The sequence below is a fragment of the Styela clava genome, chromosome 10 (assembly GCF_964204865.1).
Source record: "Styela clava chromosome 10, kaStyClav1.hap1.2, whole genome shotgun sequence".
In the NCBI taxonomy this organism is placed as follows: domain Eukaryota; kingdom Metazoa; phylum Chordata; class Ascidiacea; order Stolidobranchia; family Styelidae; genus Styela; species Styela clava.
Genome location: NC_135259.1, coordinates 10753418 through 10773931, shown reverse-complemented (window position 1 = coordinate 10773931; position 20514 = coordinate 10753418). Strand labels below are relative to the sequence as shown.

At 35.2% G+C, this 20514-nt stretch overlaps 1 protein-coding gene across 2 annotated transcripts; it reads left to right on the top strand.

The window, feature by feature from the left end:
- Positions 1–9430: 9430 nt before the first annotated feature.
- On the top strand, positions 9431–19690 carry LOC120338128 (DBH-like monooxygenase protein 1 homolog). 2 transcript variants are annotated; one of them, XM_078117156.1, is made up of 20 exons: positions 9431–9572; positions 10535–10645; positions 11637–11783; positions 11963–12050; positions 12333–12377; positions 12445–12587; positions 12730–12840; positions 12954–13100; positions 13313–13403; positions 13628–13678; positions 13919–14049; positions 15284–15358; positions 15798–16002; positions 16173–16336; positions 16743–16837; positions 16967–17117; positions 17681–17777; positions 18449–18588; positions 18782–18877; positions 19143–19690. In XM_078117156.1, the coding sequence occupies exons 1-20, from the start codon at positions 9435–9437 to the stop codon at positions 19338–19340; spliced, it is 2424 nt and encodes an 807-aa protein (XP_077973282.1). In that variant the 5' UTR covers positions 9431–9434; the 3' UTR covers positions 19341–19690. The 2 variants fall into 2 exon arrangements, with proteins under 2 accessions (XP_077973282.1, XP_077973283.1); XM_078117157.1 differs by lacking the exon at positions 13628–13678.
- The last annotated feature ends 824 nt before the right edge of the window (positions 19691–20514 follow it).

Sequence of the window (20514 nt, the reverse complement as noted above, 5' to 3'; positions counted from 1 at the left end):
CGTGATTGGAAGTTCCAACGTGTTGGTGCACAAGCTGGGAGACGGCGGCTACATATCTGGCGAAGGAGGTCAGAGCGCTTCGGCGAAACGGAAAAAAATGAAGAAAACCTCGAAACATTTGCAAAAAATATACGGACGAGAGGGGTATCAAGACACATATTTTTAATAACGAGGTTAAATTGGTGTGCATAACAATGTAAAAAATGCGCATGAGGAAAATCTTCTTTCTATATAAACTTGAACACCATGTTTCGACCCACTCATGACTGCCGCGCCGTCATAAGTTTGAGCTATCAATTTTGACTTCGCGTTGTAAGGCTGTAACATTTCTTTCAGTACAGCCGATATCCCTCAAGCCGTGCGATCAACGATAGGTACAAAGCTGTAAAATCTCTTGGTAGGTTTACCATCTTTCACAAACCGAAAAATTACAGCCAGTTGGAAAACGCACGTGATGTCAGTTGTCTCGTCAAACTGAATCGAAAGGAACTGGCAATTCTCAATTTTCAGAGCCAAATGTTGTAAATAAATTTTATACATTGAGTCGAGCAAATCATTTTGGATATCCTTAGATGTCCCTTTCGAAACTGTTGCGGCATCAAGATGATCTCTCAATACTGTATCTAGGGATGCGGTGTATTCCACCATATCCAAAAATACCCCTCTATTAGAAGAGCCAGCCCGTTCATCGTGCCCACGGAGGGACAGCTCGTGACAACCAATGAACTTCAAAACATCTATCAATCGACCAAGAACATGGCGGTTTTTCTCGACGTTTTGGTTGTGCCGGCGAATAGAAACCGCGCGTCCTTCATCCAACTGTGCTGCAATATTAACATTTCCGAATGTTCGGTATTTTACTGCATTGTCCAGATGCTCCATAGAACATTGATGATCCCTGACACGCTCGGAAAGATGTTTAAGATCTCTAAAACGAAATTTACACCAACGTGAGTCACGGCGGTAGCAAAAAGTAGGCAATAAAAACAAAAAAGTGCATTTTTGTCCTCGCTGTAACACAACCATTCGTGTTTTTTATACCAAGTTTCTGCGCAGAATGTACGCCGACGCTTTCCTCCGTCATGGGATTGTTCCAGTGAACAATTTTTTGGTTGATAAGGCCCAAGACGTTGTACCTCTAATTTTTGTTCCAGCGGCAGCTGCGAAAACGGAGTGCGAAGTAGTGCATCAACCTTATTCATTATGAGGTCTAAGGCTAAGAAATGCGAAGCCGGAAAGAAGTGAGGAGCTCAAAAGGAATGTGGAAAATCGAAAGCAAATGGTCTAAAGGTCTCTAACTGATTCAAACAGCGAAACAAGCGACAAAAACGAAGGCGAGGAAACTATCAACTCTTCAAGCAACCAACGAACGAGAAGGAATGCGTGAATATGTCAACACGTTGTTGTAAGAAACGTTGGCATTGTGTCGTCATAATTTCGGGGCTAGCCCCGATCGGCCCCGATGATTTAGTAAAAGAAACAGAAAACAAACGAGACAAACGCGGCGAGTGGAAGATAAAAGAGAGAATACGATATACAATGAGCAACCGGGGCAAAATCGGCGTCGTCCCGTCGACGTTCGGCGAAGGCTTTGCGAGCAAAAAATGAACCATGTCGGGAGAATATGGCTAGTGTAGACAGTCTGTGCAACCGATATTGAGGTATTTTTCGAATATTCTTTATTATACCGAAAAAACGGTTGGCCCTATTGACGCGCCGCCACTGCCCTTACCTAAGATAACCGCGCTTTATTGTAGCTTCTTCGTTTTTTATATTGTCTTTTTGGATTCTAAATCTAGCTTCGATCGTTAAACCCAACATTGTCATCACGCAAACTCTCAGATTTTATACTGCCCGGGTATGCCAATAAGATGATTGAAGCGTACGTCGACGAAACAAGCCTATAAGATTGACGGCATTCGTGACATATTATTATGGGTATATTTGACTATGAAACAAACGTAAAGGTTCAGTAGGTGTAAAAGGTGACAAAAATATTTGAAATCTTCGAAAGGCACTCATTTACATCATTTACCAGGCCATTTGAATGTGGTCTAATGTGACCTAATTTTTGAAGAGTTAAGGATCTTTCAGCACGCAACGGGTAAATTTCGAAATATGTCACATATTTTATGTGTGAACAAAGAGACAGAGAGATCATACCATCTTGTCCGCCATCTTGATTCTCATACTTCGGGATGTTCCAACTTACCCAATATTTGTCACCATCAGAGGCAGCCCTGCCATTTCAGCCGACATGTCGTGGTTACGTCAGCAAAATTTTTCCTGCCTTTTTACTTATCGATTTTAATCCGTAAGTATGTTGATTGGTATTTGTCTGTTTGTCTGTTAGATGCACGCGATATCTCACGAAAGTGAGATTGGATCTGCTGCAGATTTTACATGTACATTCATCATATTTCGGACCAGAAGCCTATTGATTTTGGGCAAATTATGCATGGTGTCAATAAGTGATGGGACACAAGGTGTCACTATGGGGTAAGAGCGCTGTTTTGGGATCCCTAACTTTTGTTCGATAAGTCTTCGGTCTCTGACCGATATTCTCGTTTTACTGTTCACGAATCAGGACGACACAGATGGAATCCAGCCCAAATTCCTTTATGCCCAGCATGTGTCGACGGAAGTTCTAGGGTTCATTCTTCAAAATAGAGATCACCTTCGCTACTTACTGTGGTTTACTTTCTCTCACCACTTCCACTACTTTTGTGCTGTTATTATCGTATTGAGTTTTACGCCTTCAATAGGGCAATACTTGCGTGAGGCTACCTGGGAAAACATGCTAGTAGTTGTGGAAGTTTTTTCAAATTATTTTTTCGTTATTCCTCTATCTCTGTTGGTTTTGGCAGTTCTAAATGATGTTGACGATTCCGATGAAGTGGTTTCTTGCCTGCTGCTTTTATTTTCCAAGTTTCTTTTTTATGTGGGAAGATCCATAAATCCAGGTATTTGCTGAGCTTTATTGTGGTGCAGATGTAGTTTCACCAGGTGTTCTGTCGAATACGGGGGATGTTTTTGTGTTGCAAAATTCGATGCTGTGAACCAATACCGTTACGTTGGCACCACCTTTTGCAGAAGGGCGAAATGGCGTATTTCCGATTGTCCAAACAGCAATAAACGTGCGTTAATGACGCTAGTCATTGGTTTTTAATTTGCTGCCGCGGTAACGGCATTTCACCATTAGTTCGTGGCAGCTAAAAATTGAGTCACCATGGGTTTGGCAATAGCGGCCATGGTTTGGTAATCCCGCCATGATTTTGCGGCAGCTTCAGACGCCACAAAATACTTAAAACTGCACTTGTGGGATTTGATGCTTGAGACGAGCTGTGCAAAAAATGGACAAATCTTGCTGATTGATAAGGAATCAATAAAAGTGGTAATGTTGCTAACCGTCACCGATTCACTGCGTCTCTAGTACTCGTCTTTTCATATCACCCAATAAAAATATTCTTGTGGGTCTATGGGTAGCTCGAATCAGAATGCCTTTGAGATCCGTTGCTAAAGTATATTACATCTTCAATGAATCAAGGTTAAAACTGGAATTTGTCGACTAGACGTAAAATGAACTTTTTTTTTTTTCAATTTCATTGAGACTTTCGAAGTAATATTATGTAATATGTTGTATACATTACTAAATTTTGCCATACCTGAATTCGTTTTCAGAAAGTCATTTGAGTTCCCCCGTATTCCTTGCGAAGAAAACAATGAGGAAATAAAGAAATATTCGCAGGCTTGTTCATGGTTTTTCAACGGATGTTCTGTCGTATCCTTCTCCAGAATGAAGCTTTTTCGCATGCCATTGGCCCGCAATTATTATACAGTATTGCTGTCACTTGTTGCTATTGCGGTACTCCTGCATTTTTTCACCATACACAGATAAGTGTATATAGGATTTTTTTGACGTGACTGAGTCTTTCGCATCGAAATATATTTTTTTCTTATTTCGAGATGTTGTAACGCACTAAATGTTTTTCCTTGTGCGTTCGAAAGTGTTTTATCTTAGCATGCACCATCATTCAACAAAGAGAATGAATTACGAATATAAGATAGCTCTGTAATAATATGTAAATATTTTACCTACATTTAAAAGTTCTAGGTAAATATTTTATTTGTCACCATACAACGAATAAAAGTTCATCAATTTTGAAGCAAATTGTCCTTTATTTATTTATTTTTTTGGAATTTTTTTTTTTTTAACGCTTGCTTTGGGTCGTTTGATTGTATTTCGTAAATTTATGCTACCAGTTATAAGAAGCGGGGTGGGGGAAGCAGTTTTTTTGATTCAACAGTGACCAGAAGAGTGAAACCAATGTGAGACAATCTTTTGTCACAGTTGATAGAACACGTTGAAAATGCCGAATACTTTACCTGGCACTGGAAAAAGCCACTAACTGCGAACCTAATAACCAGGGTGAGTTTTCTCAAATTAGACAGATATGAAATTGATCCGCTATGATGAGTTTTTTTGTGAGCCTGGCAAAATACGTTAACTTGAAAAAGATGGCTTCTGAGACTACTGATGAGATTCCGTTCACGATCAGAAAGAAGAGCGCGTTAGCGCAAGGAATATCCCAAAATGCATATCCCAAATGACTTCTCCTCATATCACTGCATTTTGCATCAAGAGCAATTATGCGGAAAGCTGAGAGAGAAGAGATCAATGTGGCAATGAACTCTGTTACACGTGTACTGTTTAATCCACAAAAAATGATTAACACATATTCAACTCGCGAATATAACCCAGTGCACTTGGTATACATTCCCGGATTACCTTTACATTTGTTTATTGTCACCGCAATATTCACTAGTTGATGCGAGAAGGTTGAGGGTGGTGGCCCGTACTTATATGATGAATATCGTTGATCAGACGTGTAGCGGTGAGGATACAATATGATTGACTTATTGATGCTCTGGTATGTCGGATATTGAATGCCCTCCTGTTGTACGCATAATTCAATCTTTCATAAAAAAGAGGCCACACTTCAGTAGCAGCTTTGAAAATGAAAGCTTCATTTTACGTCTTTGTCCAACTTGAAGCGTTATTGTACTAGAAATCACAATTTGCTCCAGTAAATCATTTTCAATGCTAATAATTCCCTTTGATTTGATTTAACAATTCCATGTTTGGCTTTGTTCAGTTCCTCCACAAAAGTGAATGAAGATGGAGAACATTGGTCACGCTTCAGATATTTTCATCTAATGTATTCTTGAAAACACATCAATCAAAAGACAGCTCGTTGTAACTTTTTAAACTTTGAATATCCAATTAAAACAGGGCAGTTGAGAATTTGCAATCACGATAGGTTAATAAATATAGTTGACATTAAACTCAGATTGGACAACCATTGCTTAGGTTTTGACAATAAATTTATGGTATAGACCCAGTTTGCAACGGTTGTTTAAAAACTGAAGAATTGAAGTTGAATCTGCTTAGTACAAAATCTTATCAATTCTACAATTCAACTCATTACGAATAGATCGGACTACCCATACATCAAGCAGCAACTGCAAACATCATTACCAGACTTGATATAGTTCCATAGTTGGGGGTTGACTCGAGATATTCCCCCCCAAAAAACATGAATGCTATTTGCTGCATCCAATCGTACACATTTTTTTCGAGCAGACATACCCTAGAATGCAACTGTACACCACTAGATGAGAAGCCATTTAGCTTAAACAACGAGGAATGGGAAAGTCTTTCCGATATGATAATGCCACTTCTCAATTTTACAAAAAATGCTCCAGAAACTGCGTCTTCCCTGAAAATATATTTCAACTTATAGTTTTGCAGAAAAAATAAATGAATGGACAAAATTCCTCCTTATGTTAGAGGATGATGTTTAACATTTATACGAATTACAAATTCGTCCGAATTGATGCGCCGATGCCCAAGTGTTTTATTTGACGTTATTATTTAACCTTTACGTTATTTATTTGACCTTGAATGTCAAAAGCAATCGTGAATGGAACTTAATCTGCAACTGATATTGAGTCCAACACAGTCTGGTCAAAGCGTATGTGTAAAAGCTGAACCTTTAACTTCATCAACTCATCAATCGACGTCAATTATAGGCCTTACCTCCGATTCATTAGAATCGGGAAGTCAGTGTTGCTTATAAAATGAACACATTTTTAGTTCCAAAGTAGGCTACTTTCTGATGTTCCATCCCCTGTGTTTGTTGGAAAGAGCAAAATGCTGATTATTCAATCCTGAGCAAGCTTGTTGGCAAGTATATATATGTGTGAGATGGTAACATCAACCCCTGCGAATATTATTAGTCAGCGATTATTTTCTGTAGCTGCCAGTGTAATTACTGCCAGATTGACTCGGATCAAAAGTTACCCGATCAGATGTAGTGGCTCTTCTATTTGTAAAATGCAATTCATACATATGACTCTCTCCTTCACAGTAAGGTATTGATGAAACGTGTTTCTTGTAGTGTGTGACAACGCAGCGAATTGACAAAGTAACGAATCCTATATGTTTTCCATATTTTTACAGGTTGGAGGACCCATTATAATCAAAAATCACTTTAAATTACGTCGTTTGAAATATCTTCCCAAGCATTCGCGATTCAATTCGATTTGAAAAATATTTTATTCGATTCTGAAATCCTCGGGTACTCAAGAATACCCAGCCCCACACGAAGCTAACCCATTACGGAGGCTGAAAACTGTGCTTGAAGGGACAAGTTTCGAATGTTCAGCAGAACAGAGTTTGGTATGAAATCTGTGAAATAACTATTTTACTACGCAATTACTAGAGTTGCTTGATAGCGTTGGCTTTCCTTATTTTACGCTCCCGTGCCAAGGGAAATGATGTGGCAGGTCCGTGATTTTGTTTTTTACGGGGGTGGTAGCCCGCTTTCAGACAGGAATCGTTGCTAAAAATAGGGTGCTACCGAAGTATGCGAACCAAGATGGCGGACATCGGAACGTAACATGGGTAACAGGTTAGGGTTAGGCGATAATTTTTTTCCAATTTTCTTTATTTTAGTCCTATTATCAGTTCGAAGACTAGCCAAGCCTCCCGTAGTATTTATATCTAAAATTATGGCCTAACCCTAACCTAGTACACATATTACATTCCGATGTACGCCATCTTGGTTCGCATACTTCGGGAGCTCCAAAAATAGTTATTTTCCAGTTGTATTTGAATTGTGATCTTTTTATTTTCGTTCTTTACTTTAATGAAGTGTATATTTGACTTTTCGAATTGTTGTTTAAAATAATCGATAAATCCACATTTATTATGCATGTTTTACTATATATCAGCAAGTATAGTAACCACTCGCTTGTCGTTGATATATCTGTCGTCGCTTCTCGTTGCTCAAAATATCTGACTACGATATATAACTTCAGAAAGTTTAAGCACTTTGAACTCAAAATCTTAGGAGTTATATTTAATCTTTGCTACATTCCAAGGTATTTAGAATAACCGCTAATGCCAAACAACACGGCGTAACCAAATCTTCGCTGCTTTTTTGTTTAGAAACACAACGAGATAAGAGGCATCCTAATTGAAGCGTGGTTTTAGCGCTAGACTGATTTTTTTGTTTTATGTATACATCGTGATAGTATTTTAAAAAAATTCAATTACTCGTTAACTTTGACCAAGCTTGGAAAAAACGTATGTTCGGTGTGATTCTCTAAATAAAAGCCTAACCATCGCAAATATTATATTATATAACGAACAATATTGTGAAGTGTCATCGACATAAATCGTTGCGTTGATTCTGTAACTGAAGATTAAAAAGAAAATTTACGTCTGTTTATTTTGTTCCCTTCAAAGTTTAAAGCATTTTTTTACGCCCTTTCCTCCCATTTACTATTTCAATATCACCACAGTTTTTCACATCTTGTTTGATGCACTAATGCAGCGGTCGGTATTTCATTAATGCATTTACACTTATGTATCGGTCCACTTGTAAACCAGTGGTATTTGCGCCCGTGGACATTTAGATTTAGATAATTAATTGGATCCATGGATATTCACACTCTTGGACCCTATGCATACATTATGAGATATGTTCATAATGTGATAAACTCTATATCAAATATGATATCAAATCACAGTTCAATTTCGATAATTCAATATGTGTCTATATCTCAGTTTTGGACGCACATTTGGCAATATTGACAAATTTGTGACATCTTGGTCATGGCTTAGTCTAACTCAATATTGAAGAAAGAAATGGATTGATAGCAGTTGTATTAGTGGGATACAATTATCATTTAAACACAACTTTTGAACATGTTTCAATTAGGCGTTTTACATGAATTTATCCCGAACAAGGCTGTATAAATAGTCACCAATATGCAGGAAGCTAATATTTTTGAAACGCCGGGATCTTTCAACCAAAATTCAATCGATCATCCCTTATTATTATTTTATGCAACTGTATGCCGTCCAATGTAGTGAGTAAACAATCTTAATGAAAAAGAATATGCAGCAATTTAATAGTTTATAAATATACTAATTTGGACAATTCCAAGTTATTTAAATCCTCACTTCAATTAATCGTAACATCCAATTCATTTCGCGTTAAAAACGGCCTTTTCCGATAATTAATCCTTCATTCCAATCCTTCCAAGCATCTAAACATTCTAAAGTAATTTTATTGTTTGATGCATTTTTGTCCAGAAATTTTGAAACCGTAAAACTAAGTAAATAGACAAAATGAATTATATACAAGAAAAACGCCGATACTGGCATATTTATATTCAGCCACACAAAAAGACAAGGGTAATACAAATTCAGTCATGTATATTGGGTGATGTAATTTGTGCATCGCTTTTGTAGGAGACAACATCACGACCTTATCTAGAATGATATATTTATATATTTAGAATCTGAGTCGAATCTTCCTTTATTTATTTTGTGCTAACAGGCCTACGGCGTTGTTAATGTATATCAAATAACAACGAAATGTGTACTTGTGTTGATAAATGAGTGGTTTTTTCTTTTCTAGTGGTTCAGTCTCTTTTGTTTATTGATTGTATTCCATGATAAGTTAAAAGTAATTTGGGAACAAGCAGTCATGTGATGCAAATTAATCTAATATACCTTTGTCACGGGAGTTGAGAATGTTTATTGCTATATTATAGGTTGAACCTGAATACCGTGTAATGTGATTTGATTTGAGAATGCGTTGAGCGCATTAATCCCATTTTTTCAGATGTTCAATCGGTAATGTTCATTGTATATTTTATAATATAAAGCAAGATGATATGGCGAATGGGTTTTGTAGATATGCACGGGTAAATGTTCCTGCTTGTTATAGGACTGTCCTGGTATAAACTAAACTTAAAAAGAATGACATGTTAAGCAATTAACTCGCTATTTTGGTGATGTTGGAGAAGCTTCCTTTGCAACAGAACTAATATTATTTTACTCAGGTCTACCTAATACAATGAAAAATATAGTCATGCTACGAAACTTTTCAGCTTTGCTACTGCTCATCATCGTAAGTGGGCAAAAATTTTCAGAAGATATGGGAAAAGGTTTTAAAGTTGGTTGGGAATTTAATGGACAAGATATAATATTTGAAGTAAGTGAAATTACGCTGCAACTGATAATTTAAGCCTGATTTACCAATAAATTGATACTGTGCAGTGTTATCGAACAGTCCGTTTTAAGGAGTTGTTTTAACAAGTTTAGAGATCCAAATTATTTTGAAATATATCTTTATTTCTTACATTACTTTTTTGTTATGTTCTTATATTCATTTACCACTTTTCAATTTTTAAAAAGTGAAGAAAATGAAGATGAACGTTATATTTGAATAAAAAACAAACTGATTTTGATCAAGCAATTGCTGTGATCAATAGACAAAATATGTTTTACTACATTGTTTTATCACCCTGGGGAATATGTTTCGATGTTTTTCTTTACCCATTGCATTAAAGCGGAGTTTTATTTTAATTAAGAGAACGTGTAACATAACTCATAAAATGGTTAGTGATAGTTATATGCCATTGGAAAGCTTTGCTCATCTTCTGGAAAGTAAACTAATATAGATTTGCTTGCTTTACGTTCGGATTAATACGGCGATAATTGCAATTACAAAGAGTAAAGTACTTGAAAAATACCACGTTGAACATTTATCTCAACACATAGAGGTACAAATTGGTTCTTAGGTACATTCAAGTTTAGCAAAATAGGACATTTTAATCAATCAACAAATAAAGACATTTATAATTTGCAGTAGCCTATCTGCTGATTACTAATAATAACGTAAAATTATACTATTAAAGAACACGCCCATGGCAATGACTTTGACAACATATACAATTTATTTCAAACATGTTTGTTACAGTGTACTAATGAATTCCAATAGAGTCCAAAAAGATGAACCGAATTGTGGTTTTCCATATAGCATACAAATTAATTTGTGAGTATGATTCGGATACGTTGTTGTTGCCAAATCATATTCGTTACTTTTTCAAAACATTACATCATGAATAAAAAAAACGTGGATAAAAATTTTCATACTTTATATTTTTCATCCAGGTCTCCGCGCAAACTTTAGGATGGGTAGGAATTGGATTTTCAGAGACAAAAACGATGCAGAAAGCAGATCTCATCATAATGGGTATGAAGGATGGAAAACCATACGCTTGGGTGGGAACACTAATTTATTACAGCATTTTTTTTTTTTTGAATGTGAATACAGAATAGTGAATAAAAACTTTTATTTATAAAAGTATGCTTCTTTTTTAATATGAAAACCATCAGCGAAACGTGTAGAGGGTGACTGCAAAAAATTATTTCTACAAAAAATGAAGATGAAGAAATTTGTTTGAGTTTGCTTGCACTTGAAGGTCTTTCTGTGCATGATTGTACCCAAACGTTTTTTGGGAAATCTAGGAACATTTGTGCAAAAGTTATGTTCTCTTTGGATTATGTTTCAAATGATCTCCTAGAGTTGGAGACAGATTTGCTTTCGTCGCGCAAAATTGTCAATCACTCACACGCACTTCTCCATAGGCGTTTTTCTGATTTTTTTTTTCTGTCATTGCAACCTTAAGTTAACCAATTGTTGTTCAAGCATTGTGACAAAAGAAAACCTACACAGATAAAAATCTGGAATTTTCAACTTGAATGAATGAGGTGCCCACTCAACGTTAACTAAAACTCATTCTGATCGGTCTTTACTGAAATCGTTACCCATGCTTCGAACTTGGTATAGTGGTTGAGTATAGCGGTCTCTGTGAGAATTCCTTAGGAGGTATTGTGCCCAGTAGTATTTTTTTTTGCTAATTACATGCCCAGACCGCAGACATTGCACTTCTGCAGAAAACCAAGTAAGTGAATGACAATTTTTCAAGTCTCCAACACTGGGGAGGTCATTTGGAACATATTCGATATAGACTCTAGTCTAGAGAGAACATAACGTTTGTTGTGCAAAGCTTCTTAGATTATTGAAACTGTTGGGTATAATCATACACAAACAGTAAAAGTTCAAGCGTTAACAAAATTATTAGAATTTTTTTCATTTTTGTAGAAATAATTGAGAAATTTATGTGATGAGAGGACACCCGGTATATGGCTGTTCACGTGTTTGTAATTGTCTTCACGTATCATAATATAATTTATATATTTTCTCATCAAGGATGCATACTCTGATATGACGGGAATGGTGCGAATAGATTTCCATCAAGATGTGAAAATACTCGACAGTGCTGAAAATGGAACAACCTACATGAAAATTAAACGACCACTCAAATCTGAAGATACAACAAAAGACAACGAGATATTTGTAAAAAAAATTATGTTTGTGGATGTAACATGCAAAGTGCTTTTTTTTCTAATTTATAGCATTTTTCCTTAATATAACATATTGGTGAAAATAATATAATGAAAAAATATGCTTTATACAACGTTTGTTACTTTTATAGTTTTTTTTTTAGTTGAATAAGTAATTTTCCCTCTTTTTAGAAAGGAGACAATAACTTTCTTTGGGCCTTCGGAGATAAAGACAAAACGAAAGAAATAACAACTGAAGATTATCATATGACCAACAGAGGTATGGCATGGTGTGAACTCCACATTTTAGTACGTTTTTTCATCGTCGATGGAAAATTTACACTGCACAATATTAATTATTTGTAAATAAACATAAAACGGCTTTTTATTCGAAGTTCTCCATTATATGTTTTTGTTAGTTATGTTGAAAACAATGGGAATTAAATATTTTGATAAATTAAATGTATGTAACGGAACCAAGCAAATATGAAAATAAATTATGAAATAAAAGAATCAATGATTGATTCATCATTGTAACAGTACTTTTTAAATTATTTTTCAGGCTATCGAATATTGAACACTCTTGGAATGAAACCAGAAACGGATGGTAAAGTTTGTTTTATATTTAAACAATTTGTTGTATTTTTGAACATTATCTGAATATTATTTAACAGTAACCTCTAGCGTATTGAAAGCAAGTATGGATGAAGTGCATCTTGGTGTAACCGATGAAGATTTTCCTTATAATATTTGGCTTGATACCGGAAAAACCGTGCATTTGAAATGGAATTTTGATGAGAAGAATATATCATTGCAAGTAAGTTTTCTACTTTCTACTGTATTTCGCTTTATGTCTTGTGTGTCCATTGCGTGCTTTTTTCCTTTTTCTTGTATTTTTTTCCCTTTTTATTATTTTTTGTCAATTTTTGGAAAGTTTCCTTATCTTTTTCTGTTTACAGTTTATTGCTCCTACAATGGGGTGGATAGGAATAGGTTTCTCGCAGACGACTTCTATGGCCGGAGCTGATTTGATTATTGCAGGAAAGTTAAACAACGAAACCTACGTATTGGTAAATAACATTTATATCTTGGCATGAATTTTGTTCTGTAATCACTGGTACGTGTTAAACTATAGTACTGGATGTTTTCACCTATTTCGAACCTTGAAAATTTTACTCGACAGGACTGTCACTCGGATAAAAATGGCATTCCTGTTGTTGACAAACAACAAGATGTCCAAGTGCTTGAAGGTTGGGAAAACGGAACACACACAATGGCAACCGTAACCAGAAAACGAGTCACATGCGATGATGATGACAAGATCATTGGTGTATGTAGCGTAGCCTAATTTTAGCTATGAACTATTTATCAACCTACATGACCGCTAATCCGAAATTTGCGCTCACCAGTGAGTCTCAGGAATTTATTTTATAATTTTAACAGATTTCGTGTCAATTCTAAATAAGTCATGTTTTATGATGGTAAAAATAAATTTAACGTTATAAAATTGACACTTTTTATATACAATGCAAATTACCGCAGGAAGGAACTTATCGAATAATTTGGGCGTACGGTGAAAGCGATATTGATGCAATGCAACCAGGCTGGTCTTATTATCACACAGGAAATAGAGGTAATTGTATTCCTCGCTTTTAATTTTTATTTTTTTATTTTCGAAGAAATGCCTGTCTCAGTTATGTAAAATAAAGCAATGCAATTGTCGTCGGTATATTTCAAGACAAAATGTATACTTTGATACATTGTTTTCAAGAGGATACAAAAACTATAGCCTTACAACGGGTATAAAACGCTTATTATTGAAACAGATATATACGCATGTAATACTATTTATTTCAGGGGCAAAAAGTCTGAAACTGATTAATGCTGTTACACATATTGATAAGAAAGGTATTATTTAAACATTTGTATACTTTTGTATTCTTATCCTATTCACTTTTGACTGTTTGATACTACTTCGAAAATTTTAATAACCAATATGTGACACTCTAACGAGAGGGAATTGTGCAAGGACTTCATCCATTATGTTTGTAAATTTAAAATTGAGACGCCCACCACCGCGTCGTAGTGCTTTGTTCATTGTCATTGTCTGATGCAACCTCATTGCCTTTACTGATAAATTTCAAACAGACGTTGGCGAAAAAGAATACAAGCATTTTGATATTCGACCAACAAATTTTAAAATTCCCAAACGTGATACATATTATCTATGCAAATTATTCAAAATACCAGAGGAGCGAAAAGTTCATCACATAATTGGGGTGAGAGAAAATAGTTTTAAAACTACAATTGTAAACCTATTCTTAGAGTTTGTCTAATTTGGGAGACCGTGAGTTATCTAACCGCCGAAAAGCCAAAGCCACAACTGAATATCAGTGGTCGTTTGTTATAATTTGTTCAAGCTGTTTCAAATAAGGAAACTATTTGGTTATTCGCTGTTTGATTAAGATCTACAGGTTTTAAATATAACCTGAAGCTGAATATAGTCTTTTCAATATCCGCCATCCGTCAACTTCAATATTGAGTTTTTCTAAAGAGATGTCTAACAACAACAACAACAACAACAACGACATTTCTCAAGCCGAAGCATAATTACTGGACCAATTGCTTAGAAATGTCCAGTGGTTAAATATGGTTGTTGTCGCTAGAGGGCTATTACATTTATTTTTTCCCAATATTCTTATGAGATCTGATATTTCTCTCTAAAATTCCGCCTTTTTATTTTTTCATTAATGAGAAAATTTTGTTATGAAATCGTGACAGCAGTCTTCCGTTATGATTTTGCTAACTCGTGCTCAGCAAAAGTCGGATGGTATTTGATAGCTGTAACGCACTCCAGACTATAAGTACGGTATTTATTGTGAAAGGTAAATCACTCAAAGATGGGAATTCTTCGTTGAACTCGTGGTAGGCCACGGTAATTTAAAAGATTGGTATGGGCTTTTGTGTCGATATATTTGAGCATGGCATGCCAGGGTCCCAGGCTAGCACGTAAACCGAACGAGCGTATATTTCATGCACGTCTAAGATCATGAGTGGTTCCTATTTCATTAAATATTGTCTAGTAATATCTAACCAAACGAAAATGGCTCTCTTTCATTCGTTCTTGCAGGTAGCCTACTGCGATTAACATGCTTATACCCCGGCCATCTCGACTGCAGTCGTTCTCTCCCATTGGTGTTAGCGATCCTGTAAATATTAGGTCGTATAAACGTATATAAAAGGTTGACTTTTGTAAGTACTGCTGGTTTATCGCGCCTCCCTTCACACTGAAATGCGTTTTTCTTTTATTTTCTTCACACTGGATTTACATTAGTTTATATTTTCGGTCTATATGTGAAGAAATAAACCCTTGAATGAATGAAAAAAAATAAAGCTTCATCGGCACACAATCATGAAGTAACGATATGTAGTTGTCCCGCAGAAACCCAAATCATGGATCTTATTTATTGTCCCATGAAAACACACTCATAATAATTTAAATAAATTTCTCAGTTTGACATCATCATTACCCCCGGAAATGAGAAGAAGGTTCATCATTTTATCATATACTTATGTGAAGATATGAAGGTTCGTATTTTCTTTTTTAGATGATATAACTTCATACTGCGTAAGGCTTGCGAGTGAAAGAAAATTAAACTTCACTGATACGGAATCCAAATATTGCTAATACCCAATATCATCTTACACTTCATTAGATTTAAAGTCTATTTGTATGCACATCTATTTTTACCCGGGCTTCTCGCAGTTATCGTTCGAGTTCCCGTAAGCTGGTGGTTATCGTTCGACAAAATATAAATGATTCATCGAATCCCATAGCCTAGAAACAGATTGCATATGAAACCTGCTACACCGGTTTCTTTTTGATATGTTCCATTTGACAAATAATGATGCTGCGTCCTGAACGAACGATGTTTATTTATCAGATATTTTCAATCAATCACCCACACATTAAAAAATCTATCTCTGGTAAAAAGTAATATCTTAATATTCAACACCATTTCTTCAGGATATTTCGCGACTTGGCAGAGACCTGGAATGCTATGCAGAAATGAATCCAATCTGGGCCGGCTGTTCAAAAGTGTTAGCAGGCTGGGCTTTAGGAATGTCTAATGTTCGTTTTCCAGTTGAAGCCGGATATCCAATCGGAGGAAAAATTGGACCAAAATATATTTTGTTGGAAACCCATTATGATAATTCGGATTTGGAGCCTGGTAAGGAAGAATCGGGCAAATTAGAAATGTCAATACTTTCTAAAACTTTCTATATTGTTGCGTGAAGTATTTGGTTGTAAGCAAAATTCAATTAACGTCCATTGTATGCATCAATTGACTCCGATGAAGAAGCATTAAACTGTGATTTAACATGTGCTCGATTGTTTCAGATATTATCGACAGTTCGGGAGTTCGCTTTTACTATACAGAAAATCTTCGAAAATATGATGCTGGATTACTTATAATATCACAACCAATTCAAGGCATATTGGTTCCTCCGAATACCGAAAGGTTTAGAATAAACGGTTATTGTTCTAACAAATGCTTTTCACAGGTTTGTACAAGATTCTAATAAGCTTTTATTAATTAATTAAAATTAACTTGTTTTAAACCAATTGAACCAATCATTTGTCTAAAAAAATTAAACCATGTATATTATTCTTATTGTGCATTTAAACCATAAGACCACAAGCAAAAAATTGATAATCTATTTTGGGACCTCCTGAAGTATGCGCACCAAGATGGCGCCCAACCTGAACTCAGGTTGTGTACCAGGTTAGGGTTCAAGTTACGCATCTTGGTGCGCATACTTCGGGAGTACCCTATTTTGTATCTAATTGCTGCAGTATGCAAATTTGAAAATCGACACATGTTTATATAGATACAAATTATTTGATAAGCTCACAAACGTACATCTTTTTCGGGATACTAAATTTGCATTTTTTAACACCCTCACACAGGGATTCGATGAAACAGACTTTGAAGAAACGACAGTGTTTTCTGTAACACTACACGGCCATCTTGCATCAAAATCCATGGAGTTGAGACATTTGAGGTATCATACTTTAATAGTGCATGTTGAAAAATACATCTAAAGTCTTAGACACCCATACTGAAGTGTATTTATTTTCACATTATATTATACTGCAACTGCTCACTCTCACAAGTGATCTAAAACCTACAGAGGCAAAAAGGAATTAGAGCCTATTGCAAGCGATGATCATTACGACTCTAATTATCAAGAAACGCAATATATGGATGTTAAGATACGTAAAGGAGATTCTTTTATAATGCAGTGTGACTACGATACGATTGGAAGAAACAATGTTACCACGGTTTGTTATTCTATGTAACAGAAGTTAATTGAAGTATATCGTGTATGTATATTATAATACTTCACAATGATACTTTGATAACAAAATATTTGTGTTTGGGGAGTAATTAAATTCCATAACTCATTCAAAATCAAATAATATATATTGCTATACTTGAAAATATAACAGGCGAGTAAATGGATTCAAATGCAATTTTTACAAGGTTTGATTTGGTCACCGCTGAAACGAAAAACATTAAAATCGATTCCTGGTTTGAAATTTTTTTTGACTACAAGTCAATAATATGAAGCTCTCGCAATAACATCTTAAGCACTTAAGAGTCATAATTTTAAAACATGCATAATAATACCCATTTCCATTTACAAAAGGGCTTACGAAGAAAGATGAATAATAATTAAATAGAAAATTTTATTGCAGAAGTAGACACAAAAAATATATCAAAACAGCAACTTAGTTATATTACATGAGTACAATATAGCTAGTATAAGTTAGCCAGATAAAAACATAACGTTTTCTTTATATACATATATATATATATATATTTAATTAGCTGTTTCTTTTAGGGTGGCTTAAGAACAAGTAACGAAATGTGTTTAGCATTTGTGTTTCATTACCCCGCATTGAAGTTGGATTTCTGTGATTCCTATGTTCCAGTTATGGGTAAGAATGTGGTTTATATATTTTTTTTTTCGTGTGTACTTTCACCACGATTACATACATTACGTATATTAACCATGCATATACTATATCTGTATACATTAAATACCTATACATCAGATTAGCTTTTTCAACTAAGATTATTTTCCTCTCGCCAGCTTATTTACATTGCATGCTCACTGAATATAAATTATCTTCACGCTTTTAGTTATTAGGTTTATTCCAAGGAAGTTTTTAGCTGTTTTATATCATACTCCGTTAGGAATAACCTTCTAATTCAAACTGTAACATTGCTTTTCTTCTACTCTTAAAAATACTACATAATTCTATTTCTCTGGACTCTGTTACATCAGCTGCCTCACAGACCTCGCTTCGTCACATTATTTAATTTTCTCCTAGTATTGTGAAAGTTGAAGTTACTTGATTTTATTTTCATTTTAAAACCTAACTCCCGTAATGTGTGTACCAGGTTTGGGTTAGGCCATAATTTTATTCAGATTTTCCTTATTTTAGTTCTATTATGAGTTTGGAGACTGTCTGTGTTAGCCAAGTGAATATACCCCTTGCCCATGGGCTTTAGTCCCTTTACACAACTTGGTGTAAAAGTGGCGAACAAAAATAGTTACCTCCATATTATTACACACACTTCTGGAGCGCCCACAAATTTTTTTCAGAAAGCCGGCAAGCATTTATCGGATTAGTTTGGGGACTTGGAGAGTCTGTAACTATACAGGAAGGTGAGCGTATTGCACAGGAAGCAAGGCAAAATCCGGTGGAAGTTATGGATATTTTAGCAAAATGGGTTTTGAACAAAGTAAGTTTTATGTGGTCTTTCTACTCAGTTGGTATAAATGACGCTTTAATGAGCAAACGTGAGTTTGTACGGTAACATAGGCTAAGTCCGTCTTTGGAAAATATTATATATGCAACGTCAAATTAACAACTACTCTTATTTAGGTTTTTTTTTATAATATATATTGAGTGAGGAGATTCCTTTTTGATATCAGATTGAATGGACCGATGAGAAAAGAAAATTTGCGGAGAAATATTTGACTGAATCGAAAAGACGCGTAATTTGCTCATACGGGCAGAAACTTTTGTTGGTAAGAATATTTAAATTCGAGTAAATTTTTTGTAAAGATTATATATATATATATAATAATGAAGACGGCAAGATATTTGCCGCCCGTGAATTATGCTAAAATGTCCATTGCACTATATTTTCTAGTATAAAACTTAAATCGATAAGTGATAGCGTTCATTATACTATAATTCAGAAATGAAATAGCTTTAGAGGATTAGACTCTGTTCTATTACAAAATGATCTATTCTTTACGATCCCTCACCTAAATTTTTATTTTATTACAGGGTTACACACAAGATATTGCGATTCCGAAATATGAACCATTTAAAAAAAGAGATGTGTGTTCACTTAATGGAGAAAACTCAAATAATGAAACATCGCCTAAAATTGAGTCAACCAAAATCAATCCACCTGTAATATTTGTTGTTATAGCTGCCTCTGTATTCATTGTTACATCAATTGCGGCGAAACTTTCTTTTTAATTGTGCCCTGGAGCATGTTAATGTCTCCGAGTTGTCTCAAGCAACATTGTCAGTCTATATTACATTTTCCAACCTCATTGTTTAAGGACTTATTGAAAGAACTATAGAACATGATACGAATATGACACTGCGAGAAAAACATGTTATACATGTGAATGATGATGAAATTCTGTTATAGCAAGTTTACTTGCTTTTAAAGTATTAGTTTCAGAACTGGAAAACGAATTAAAACAATAAAAATATGTAATATATTTCCTATACAAAGAGTTTTTTTGTGCATTTTGGCGCAAGATATTTTTGTAGTTAGAAAAATAGACTTCCCAGATTTGTAATCTAATATACCTTGAGATATTATTGCAAATGATTTGATGATGATTTGATTTTTGATAGCGGAAAAAGAGTTAAAATTCAAACACATAAGTAAATCCGAATAAGGTGATCATTTTTAAACACACAAAATAAATGCAGGGTGGGTTTTCTTCGGAACAGTTTGTATGGGTATCTTATTATGTATTTTTGGGGGGATATTGTTGTGCTATAAAGCGTTCCAACTTCAGATTGCGCTGGCAAAACTGACTATGAAGTAGCCTGAACGTCGTATAGCGACACCTAGGTATGGGTCGTGTCGGCCGTTTATTGGTCGCGCGACGCGTTGACGCGTTCAATTTTTGGGCGTTTTCGTGATTCGACACTCGACTTGAGACTCTCGGACAGCGCTCAGCTCAACCGCGATTGCCAATGCAAATTCAATCATACTTGAAATGAAGGTATTTACTGTTTTATCGCTATTTTATATTGTTTTATCGATACCGCTTTTAACAAAAGAATATATTACACAATCAAGCAATCTCGTTATTATTAGAGACTTTGAAGCCGACAGTTGAAAAGAAGCGCAGTCTCGGCACGCGCGGACTCATAGGGAACAAAATCCAAGAACCCTACAGTCGTAAGAAGATAGATTCTCTCAGAAGTTCAGATTTGATTTTAAGTACTCCTAGATGAAAACTTTTCTATAAATTTTGTGACGTATGAGTAGTGAGAAGTTGGCAAAAAAGAACCTGGTTGTTGCAACACTGGGGCTGTAGTACAGAAGAATGTATTAAATTTACTACATCATGCTGCTGTGCAAACATTTTCAGATTTGTTCCGAATGCTGTCATCATTGGCAAAACCT

Excerpts from the sequence above, each read along its gene's own strand:
- LOC120338128 (XM_078117156.1), top strand. The coding sequence starts at position 9,435 with ATGAAAAATATAGTCATGCTACGAAACTTTTCAGCTTTGCTACTGCTC. Across the intron at positions 12,588-12,729 it reads AGAAGAATATATCATTGCAA|TTTATTGCTCCTACAATGGG; the intron begins GTAAGTTTTCTA and ends TTCTGTTTACAG. Across the intron at positions 16,838-16,966 it reads ATGGAGTTGAGACATTTGAG|AGGCAAAAAGGAATTAGAGC; the intron begins GTATCATACTTT and ends TAAAACCTACAG.